General features: G+C 40.5%; 1 protein-coding gene across 1 annotated transcript; it reads right to left on the bottom strand.

The window, feature by feature from the left end:
- Positions 1-5: 5 nt before the first annotated feature.
- On the bottom strand, positions 6-3,917 carry adi1 (acireductone dioxygenase 1). Its single transcript, XM_024429875.2, has 4 exons — positions 3,665-3,917; positions 3,002-3,121; positions 2,657-2,836; positions 6-478 (listed from the first exon to the last, which is right to left on the bottom strand). The coding sequence occupies exons 1-4, from the start codon at positions 3,788-3,790 to the stop codon at positions 362-364; spliced, it is 543 nt and encodes a 180-aa protein (XP_024285643.1). The 5' UTR covers positions 3,791-3,917; the 3' UTR covers positions 6-361.
- Positions 3,918-10,852: the final 6,935 nt, after the last annotated feature.

Below are 10,852 nucleotides of genomic sequence, written 5' to 3'. Positions count from 1 at the left end.
CTAAATGATTGAAGAGTGATTTTTTTTTAATGTGATAGCTTACTGGCATTTTAGCTCACCGTAGGTAACAAACAGCTTACTAGACTTAATTCTCACAGACTTAGTGTTACAAAAATAGAATGTGACCTTGAGTGGTGCAATACAACAGACAAAATCATAGAAAGTGGTGTTTTAATTAGTATAATTGCTTACAATGTAGGCACTGCACGATTTGAAATACCTGATAATACAAAAGCCTTTGTCATGAGATGAGTCTTTGATTATCCAACTCCACTAAATTGGTTCCTAGAAGATTGGTTGGTCATAGAAATCGTGTAATTCTATGGACACTGCATCCATTCAGTACCACCTGTTGCTCGTCTTAAGCACATTGGAGAGCGCTCACATACTTCTGGCGAATATCAAACTCATCTGCTGGACGATTGTAGGCCTTCCATACAGGCTCCCCCACGAACAGTCTCATGGCTTGAGTGTAGTTCTGTCAAATGCATGAGGAAAAACAATCAACATTTTACTTTTGACTTGGACATGCAGTATGGCTCTAGACCTAGACATTCTCATATTCATATAGGTCAACTGCTGGCAGTGTGTGCATATCCTATCCTAACCACACTGAAAACATTGAGGGAGTTCGATTAAGCTGAGCCGCGGTGCACCGGTCTACAATGCCTTCAGAAATTATACACACCTCAACTTTTTCCACAGAGATTGTCACAGGCCTACACACAATACCCCATAATGTAAATTCCATTGTTTCTATAATTTACAAATTAATTAAACAAAAAGCTTGAGTCTAAGTATTCAACCCCTTTTATGGCAAGCCTAAATAAAGTTCAGCAGTAAAAATGTGCATAAGTCAGAAGTTGCATGGACTCAATGTGCAATAGTGTTTTACATGATTTTCCAATGACTACCTCATCTCTGTACCCCACACATACAGATAATTGTAAGGTCCCTCAGTCAAGCAGGGAATTTCAAACAGATTCAACCACAAGACCAGGGAGGTGTTCCAATGCCTCGCAAAGGGCACCTGTTGGTAGATAGGTAAAAAAATACATGTAAAAAAAGCAGACATTAAATATCCCTTTGAGCATGGTGAAGTTATTATACTTTGGATGGTGTATCAATACACCAAGTCACCACAAAGATACAGGCGTTGTTCCTAACTCAGTTGCCGGAGAGGAAGGAAACCGCTCAATGATTTCATCATGACTTAAAGCCAATGGTGACTTAAACAGTTACAGAGCTTAATGGCTGTGGTAAGAGAACTGAGGATGTATCAACAACATTGTAGTTACTCCACAATACTAACCTAAATGACAGAGTGAAAAGGAGGAAGGAAGCCTGTAAGGAATAAAAATATTTGTTTGCAATAAGGCACTAAAGAAAAACAGCTAAAAATGTGGCAAAGAAATGAATGCTTTGTATTCAGGACAAAGTTATGTTTAGGGCAAATCCAACATTACTAAGTACCACTTCATATTTTCAATCATGTTATGGGTATGCTTGTCATGGACAAGGACTAGGGAGTTTTTTAGGATACAAAGAAATGGAATAGAGCTAAGTACAGGCAAAATCCTAGTGGCAAACCTGGTTGAGTCTGCTTTCCAAAAGACACTGGGAGACAAAACTCACCTTTCAGCAGGACAATAACCTAAGGCCAAATCAACACTGGAGTTGCTTACCAAGACGACATTGAATGTTCCTGCTAACTTGGCAGAGCTTGAATCATTTTTTAAGAATAATGTACAAATATTGTCCAATCCAGGTGTGTAAAGCTCTTAGACTTACCCAGAAAGACTCACAGCTGTAATTGTTGCCAAAGGTGATTCTAACATTTATTGAATACTTATGTAAATAAGATATTTTTGTACTTTATTTAAGAAATGTGCAAATATTTCTTAAAACATGTTTTCAATTTGTCATTATGGGGTATTATGTGTAGATGGGTGAGGAAAAAGATTTAATCAATTTGGAATTCAAGCAGTAATAAAAACATAAGTCAGTCAAAGGGGTATGAATGCTTTCAGAAGGCACTGTGGCCAGTGATATCAACAGGAAAAAGCAGTGAGGGAGCCACCCATCCCATGAGAGTGAATGTCATTCCAGTGCACTGCACGCTATAAATTCTAATCAGATAGTGTTTACATGTTTAGGTAAAAAGACAAATAATGTCCTGTTTGGAACACTGGGTGGATTCGATTATGCTGAGTACCGGTCTGTGGCCCGTGACGTGAAAAAGCATAAGTGATGAGGGATCAGGGCCCTTCTCAATTGGAACAGTAATCTGCACCGCTTAGTCTTGTCAACAAGGCAGCATGGTGCTTCATTCAGAAACATACATATTTTTTTCCGATGAAATATAGGTTCAAGTTTTCATTAGGAAGGTAGATATAGCATTTTTATCAAAAGTAATCACTTCTGCATGTGAAAACACATACCTACTCATTACTCCACGTACTTAACCTACGTCACTTAACCATCGGCCACGAGCGGGGCACCTGGCTCACGCCTGGGAGGTAGCCTGGTTCCAAAACTAATGCAATTGCTTTTCGCCTTCTACCAGGGCAACCCGGGCCAGATAATCGAATGCCCTCCATGTTGGACAGTTTTACTGTAGGTGTTGTAAACAGCCAAATGACAAATGGAGCCATACGGTCTCAGTCAGAGTGAATCTGTGGTAGATGCCTGCAGGCAGAGTGATCAGGTCTCCCTTGGTCATGGCGATGCGGATCCAGCGGTCCTCTCTGTCCCTCACATCAAAGTAGGCCCTGCCATCCAGGATGTAGCGGATCTCATCATCCAGGTGAAGGTGCTCCTCAAAAAACATCTTCAGCTTGGGACAAGAGTGCACAAATGGCAGGACACTTTTAATTAATGTGCTTTTATAAAGTATCATTATAACAAGTCTAATATTGGCATACAAAATAACAAGTGAAACAATTGGAATTTGACTCCGAGCACCCTCAAATGTGTTCTTGTCACTGTACGCAGGCATTACCTTGTCCTCGTAGTTAGGTAGTTTGTCCTTGTCGATAGTGATGATGTCGGAGTAGGAGTAGCCTCTGTCTTTACGGATCTTTTCCAGCACAGGGTCTGTTTCATAAATATCAGCATCTAACTGGAAGACATGGACAGTACAGAATCAACCAGTCTGTCTCTAGTCTCATAAAAAAATGCAAATTTTTTGTGGCTAACATTAGCTAGGTTTACGAGTTAGGTTAAATGGTTAAAGTTAGCTTACATGCTAAGTAGTTGCAAATTAGCTAAAATGCTAAAGCTGCCGGTGATGAGATTCGAACACGCAACCTTTGGATTGCTAGATGTTCGCGTTATAAGAATACCCATACACCTTATTTTCATTTTGGCCTAAGTAACCCGTTTTATGTAACTATACCAAACGTAAAATATACTAATTTGACGTCCCGGGAATAACGTTTACTATGTTACGTCTAGTCTATGAGACAAGGCTGGCGACTCAGACGCTACTGTTATGCAATCCAATTTAGCCAGTCACATTTATTTGTGTACAATTGCATTCACAGAAGTGTATGACAGTAAATAACGAAGTAGATAACGTAACCAGCTAAACGTTGACAACTTTTTCTTGATAGCTGAAGTTACCAAGTTGTTATCCCGCCTTGCTCGCTAGTTAGCTAACTACCTTCCAGTAGAAAACCCCAATATTTTCTAACTCCTTCAAAGACACGGGTTCGTTTGGGTTTAGTTTATGTGGCATCCTATGATCTTCGTCAGAATCATCCATAAACCAAGCCTCAATCGACGCCATGGTATGGCACTGAATAAATGTTAAAACAAAGATAAATCTTCTTATTATTCTTGTTCTTCTATGATGTAATGGCGGTCCGCAAACGTTAAAGTTGCATTCTGCCACCTACTGTGCTGGAGTGTGTGGTCAATGACGGTTTACAACATTAGCTCCACATTTCTAAATCCTGCTACCTAACTCAGTACTTCTGAGAAAATATAAATAAATACCCCTACTAGCTTCTAATAGATCCCACCTCATCCCTAAAGAGAAATGTGTAGATAGCTAAGTAAGAACATGCACGTGATAAAAACAAACGATAACGTCGCTTTGGAATGGTAATGAGGAAACGTTCAAAATAAAAGTTCGCATATCAACTCATTGCAATGTCAACAACTAATTCAACATATGATTTCAGCAGTCTGTTAGAGCAGTGATTGAGGAGGGACAATCTGAGGGGGACTTGAACCAGCAACCCTTTAATTGTTTTTGTCAAAGATCCCTACTTTCAACTACCTCATCAGAACATTGGAACAAAGGTGGGAGCACTTGTATTGTCTATCCCGCTGAATATCCCATTACAAATAAATCATTAGTGTTCTACCATAAGAGGAGGAATTCACTTAAAGGTCCAATGCAGCCGTTTCTTAAAATCTCAATCATCAAATCATTTCTGGGTAACAATTAAGTGCCTTATTGTGATTGTTTTCAATTAAAATGGTAAAAAAGAAACAAAAAGAGCAAAGAGCAATTTCTCAAGCAAGAACTTTGTCAGGACTGTCTCGGAGTGGTCAGAGTGGAAAGAGGAAAACTGAAAGCAAGCTGTTAATAGTGTTTTGCCAGTAACCAAAATGTTGCTGGTTTGAATTCCTGAGCCGACTAGGTGAAAAATCTGTGGATGTGCGTTTAAAAAAGGCACTTAACCCTAATTGTTCTGGAAAAGAGTGCCTGCTAAATATGACCCAAATGTAAATGTTATTCTAACCTCATAGGGTGGAGATCCACTAAACAAAAACATAAACGCAACAATTTCAAAGATCTTACTAAGTTACAGTTTATATAAGGAAATCAGTCGATTGATATAAATTAATTAGGCCCTAATCTATGGATTTCACATGACTGGGAACACACATATGCTTATGTTGGTCACAGATACATACATATTTTTTTTTAAACAGTCAGTATCTGGTGTGATCACCATTTGCCTCATGCAGCGCGACACATCTCCTTGGCATACAGTTGATTGTGGCCTGTGGAATGTTGCCTCACTGTTGTAGCTTCACTGTACTATCCACAGCTCCCCACAAGGTGGCGGCCATGTAGTTGACACACACCACATTCCTGTCTTAATCATTCATATCTGTAGTTGAGGTGATAAAACAGTCGGGATTGTGTGATCCTGAGTTTTCTCATATCAGTGATATTTAAATAGGAATTTAGCTGTAGCATGAATCACATGAATTGAAAATGACACGCTCTTTGTATGCATGCTGCTTGAAGATGCAACACAGGAAATATTGACTACTGTATATATATGACAAACCCAACGCAACAGAATTGTTTTCTACCCGTGTCACCAAAATGTTGTTCTGGAGCAGTCACATACACTCTGTGTTCCAGGTTCATTGCATTACACCACGATGTTGGATCAAACGAAGCTTCTGACGTCATTGATGACGTTCTTCTGATACTGTGACACGCATTGGCACACAGCTTCGAAGTCAGCAATGCCTCAGAGTTTTGGTATCACACGTAACATCACTAGTAAATGCTATAGTAGACCTTGCTACAGTCCACAAAAACACTATAGTAAATACTGCAGTAATAATACCGTCCCTAAAAACACTACAATAATTACTATAGTATATATACACTACTCTTTTTTTACTACTTTATGTATACTATAGTATTCCTTCCATAGTATACATTATAGTCTCTTTTTATGTCAGTAGCTTGAAGGTGACTTTGTTGACTTCTCACAAAGAGTTCAAATGCAATGCAGTATATACTGTGTGCATAAGGACAATAACTCGGCCTATAAGAATGACAGCTTTTTGATCCTTTTTTAATCTGATATCAATAAGACAAAAAATAATTGCATCATTATGTAAACTCTGTTGGTGGGATATTTGGTCGGTCATCTTGTATTTGTTCGGTGTGATTTCTATTCACACTGATTATCTGAGACAAGTTAGTGTGAGGTAATGAGGGCTACTTTACGTTAGTAAGCCACATCAATGTGAATCATATTAACCAACGTGCCGATTCTCTGAAATAAGACCACCATCTCAAGGGTAAATACAGACTGAAAAAATAACAAACCTCCTTCCTTCTACTGGAACTGACCACATGACCTCATCTGGGTGTGGGAAATATGACATTCAATCAAAATATACTTATGATGCCCTCAGCTTGGATAGATCTACTCCATGATACCACATGTTCATATGGGATGACATAATGCGAAGAAAGGAAAGAGGCTGTCAAACAACTGTGTTTTGCGTTTCACAATGATTCACTTGGAGTGGCACAGGACAACAGAGGCAAGACCGCAGAGTGTATTAACCCTTGGATTATCTGTATTTTTAGGTATCAAGAGCTGCAATGAACTTGATGTCAAAAAAACAAAACGGGTCAAGACCAAGTAAGAGCACTATGTTGCCACCTGAGAGCATCTCGACAATATAGTGCATTCGGAAAATAGTCAGACCCCTTTCTTTTTTACATTTTGTTATGTTACAGCCTTATTCTAGAAAATTATTACATTGTTCATCCCCCATTAATCTACACACATTACCCCTTAATGAGAAAGCAAAATCAGGTTTTTAGAAATTGTAGCAAATGTATTAAAATTTAAATAAATATCACATTTAAGTATTCATACCCTTTACTCAGTACTTTGTTGAAGCACCTTTGGCAGCGATTACAGCCTAGAGTCTTCTTGGATTTGATGCTACAAGCTTCTCACACCTGCATTTGGGGAGTTTCTCCCATTCTTCTCTGCAGATCCTCTCAAGCTCTGTCTGGTTGGATGGGGAGCGTCGCTGCACAGCTATTTCCAGGTCTCTCCGGAGATGTTCAATCGGGTTCAAGTCCCGGCTTTGGCTGGGCCACTCAAGGACAGAGTGGCCCAGAGTGGCCCAGCGACTTGTCCCGAAGCCACTCCTGCGTTGTCTTTGCTGTGTGCTTAGAGTCGTTGTCCTGTTGGAAGGTGAACTGTTGCACCAGTCTGACTTCCTGAGCACTCTGGAGCAGGTCTTCATCAAGGATCTCTCTGTACTTTATCACTCCATCTATCACTCCAGTGTTAATCGCTAAATTGTAATTATTTCGCCACTATGGCCTATTTATTGCCTTACCTCCATAATCTTACTACAATTGCACACACTGCATATAGATTTATCTATTGTGTTATTGACTGTACGTTTGTTTATCCCATGTGTAACTCTGTGATGTTTGTGTCGCACTGCTTTGCTTTATCTTGGCCAGGTTGCAGTTGTCAATGAGAACTTGTTCTCAACTGGCCAACCTGGTTAAATAAAGGTGAAATAAAAATAAATAAATAAAACTTTGCTCTTTCCCTCGATCCTGACTAGTCTCCCAGTCCCTTCCGCTGAAAAATCCAGACATCATGATGCTAACACCAAAATGCTTCACCGTAGGGATGGTGCCAGGTTTTCACTCAACGTGATGCTTGGCATTCAGGCCAAATAATTCAATCTTGGTTTCATCAGAGAATCTTGTTTCTAATGGTCTGAGAGTCTTTAGGTGCCTTTTGGCAAACTCCAACCGTTGGTTGTCATGTGCCTTTTACTGAGGAGTGGCTTCTACCATAAAGACCTGATTGGTGGAGTGCTGCAGAGATGGTTGTCCTTCTGGAAGGTTTTCCCATCTCTACAGAGGAACTCTGTCAGGCCTTTCTCCCCTGAATGCTCAGTTTGGCTGGGCAGCCAGCTCTAAGAAGAGTCTTGGTGGTTCCAAACTTCTTCCATTTAAGAATGATGGAGGCCACTGTGTTCTTGGGGACCTTCAATTCTGCAGAAATGTTGTGGTACCCTTCCCCAGATCTGTGCCTCAACACAATCCTTTCTTGGAGCTCTATGGACAATTCCTTCAACCCCATGGCTTGGTTTTTGTTCTGACATGCACTCTGAACTGCGGGACCTTATATAGACAGGTGTGTGCCTTTCCAAATCATGTACAATCAATTGAATTTAACACAGGTGGACTCCAATCTAGTTGTAGAAACATCTCAAGGATGATCATTGGAAACAGGACGCATAGTAGTCTCATAGTAAAGGGTCTGAATTCTTATGTAAATAAGGTATTTCTGTTTGGGTGATCATCAAATCAAATGTATTTATATAGCCCTTCTTACATCAGGTGATATCTCAAAGTGCTGTACAGAAACCCAGCCTGAAACCCCAAACAGCAAGCAATGCAGGTGTAGAAGCACGGTGGCTAGGAAAAACTCCCTAGAAAGGACAAAACCTAAGAAGAAACCTAGAGAGGAACCAGGCTATGAGGGGTGGCCAGTCCTCTTCTGGCTGTGCCGGGCAGAGATTATAACAGAACATGGCCAAGATGTTCAAATGTTCATAAATGACCAGCATGGTCAATGTGTGGATTGATGAGGGAAAAATGTATTGAATTAATTTTAGAATAAGGCTGTAATGTAACAAAATGTGGAAATAGGGAAGGGGTCTGAATACTTTCCGAATGCACTGTATAAGCACCATGCAGTGGGTTTCTCTCTCTCTCTCTCTCGCGCTCTCTTTCTTTGTGTGTGTGTGTGTGCTTGTTCTTTGATTGTGCAAAGCACTACATCTGCACACTACACCCACACAAGTGACGGGTATGTGTGAACAGAAGTGTTTTTGAGGAGAATCAGTGGCCTAAGGCACATGAAAAAGTAGAGGATTGGATGGCTATTGTGAAGTAACTGTTCACTTTTTGTTTTTGTTTCTGCTTAGTGATTAGACAACATTGAGAAATGTGCATCACACTGTTGTTATGTCCTCATTGGACTCTTTACCTCTCACCCATTGTAGGCTGTGCTCCAGATCCCACAAGTCCGTTTCACATGTCCAACAGCTGTAGAACACCCACGTTGACCTCACAACCATGCCAACCATGCCCATTGACACTGTAAACAATATACTGTACAACACATTTAGCTCAGCAAGCTAATTTAGTTTATTTTTATGGAAGCGGTCCGGGCTGTAAGCTAACTGCCAAAGTCCTGAAGAACCTGGCAGCCCCAGCCCTCGCTAGCTCAGCAACTGGCAGTGTCTTGGACTGCCTCTGGGGTGGGTTGGAGTGGCTGGCCGTGCTGGATTATCCCAGCATGGGAGAGAGAAAAGTGGCATGTCACTGGGCACAAACTGGTTGAATCAATGTTGTTTCAAAGTAATTTGAATATTGTGTCCATGGGAACCAGGTCTATCATTCATTTTGATCTACGGTGTCCACAGATTTATAAGTGAAAATGTCAGTCGGAACCAGTACCAGAACTACGCAGATCCCCTAAACAGGTTATTCCGCCTGAAATGTATGCTTGTCATAACAAAGGGGTTGAATACTTATTGACATTTCAGCTTTCCATTTGTATATCAATTTGTAAACAAATTCTGAAAAACATAATTCCACTTTGACATTGTGGGGTATTGTGTTTAGGCCAGTGACAAAACAAATCACAATTGAATCCTTTTTAAATTCAGGCTGTAACACAACAAAATTATGAAAAAGTCAAGGGGTGTGAATACATTCTGAAGGCACTGTACTCAACCTTAACATGAGTAACACATCCATGGCCACATTGTGAGGTGACTGTAACTATAAATGTCTTCTTATGTAATGATAGAAAGCGTGCCTGTTCAAGATAGCATGCAAAGGTTGCAGGTCTGTGGAGATCTTCACCATTGTTATAATAATATGTCCCAAATCTCGAACAGCATTGATCACTTGCACTACAGTATGTACTTCTAATGTAATCTCAACTGCAATCCAGGTCATTTTGGTTGTGATATTAGATGAAGCACTGTGACAACACATGAAGTTGTTGTATAAATACTAAATATCTCACATTTTATTCCCATTTTAACCTTGGACTAGATTCCATCAGATTCACGCTTGCCGATTCACGCTTGTTTTGCGGGAGTCTGAGATGGACTTGCGTTAGAGCTGTCAAATCCACAAGCGGCTCTCTGCATTATACTTTTTGTAACACATTTTTTTAGCTTTATTTAACTAGGCAAGTCAGTTAAAAAAAAATCTTATTTTCAATGACGGCCTAGGAACAGATTTGTACCTTGTCAGCTCGGGGGTTTGAACTTGCAATCTTCTGGTTACTAACCCAACGTTCTAACCACTAGGCTACCCTGCCACCTCATACTTAAAGTGGACATTGCCATTGGCTGCACAGAGTTGCATTAAGACAAATCAGACAAACCACAACTGTGGTATATCAGACCATATACCACAGGTATGACAAAAAATATATTTTTACTGCCCTAATTATGTTGGTAACCAGTTTATAATAGCAATAGGCACCTCTAGGGTTTGTGATATATGGCCAATATACCACGGCTAAGGGCTGTGTCCAGGTACACTGTGCTGCTGCTCCAGTTTCAACTGTTCTGCCTGCGGCTATGGAACCCTGACCTGTTCACCGGACGTGCTACCTGTCCCAGACCTGCTGTTTTCAACTCTCTAGAGACAGCAGGAGCGGTAGAGATACTCCTAATGATCGGCTATGAAAAGTCAACTGACATTTACTCCTGAGGTGCTGACTTGCTGCACCCTCGACAACTACTGTGATTATTATTATTTGACCATGCTGGTCATTTATGAACATTTGAACATCTTGGCCATGTTCTGTTATAATCTCCACCCGGCACAGCCAGAACAGGACTGGCCACCCCTCATAGCCTGGTTCCTCTCTAGGTTTCTTCCTAGGTTTTGGCCTTTCCAGGGAGTTTTTCCTAGCCACCATGCTTCTACACCTGCATTGCTTGCTGTTTGGGGTTTTAGGCTGGGTTTCTGTACAGCACTTTGAGATATCAGCTGATGTAAGAAGGGCTA

The sequence above is a fragment of the Oncorhynchus tshawytscha genome, linkage group LG08 (assembly GCF_018296145.1).
Source record: "Oncorhynchus tshawytscha isolate Ot180627B linkage group LG08, Otsh_v2.0, whole genome shotgun sequence".
NCBI lineage: Eukaryota > Metazoa > Chordata > Actinopteri > Salmoniformes > Salmonidae > Oncorhynchus > Oncorhynchus tshawytscha.
Note: the sequence above shows the minus strand (reverse complement) of the source record. Positions and strands in the feature narration are given on the sequence as shown.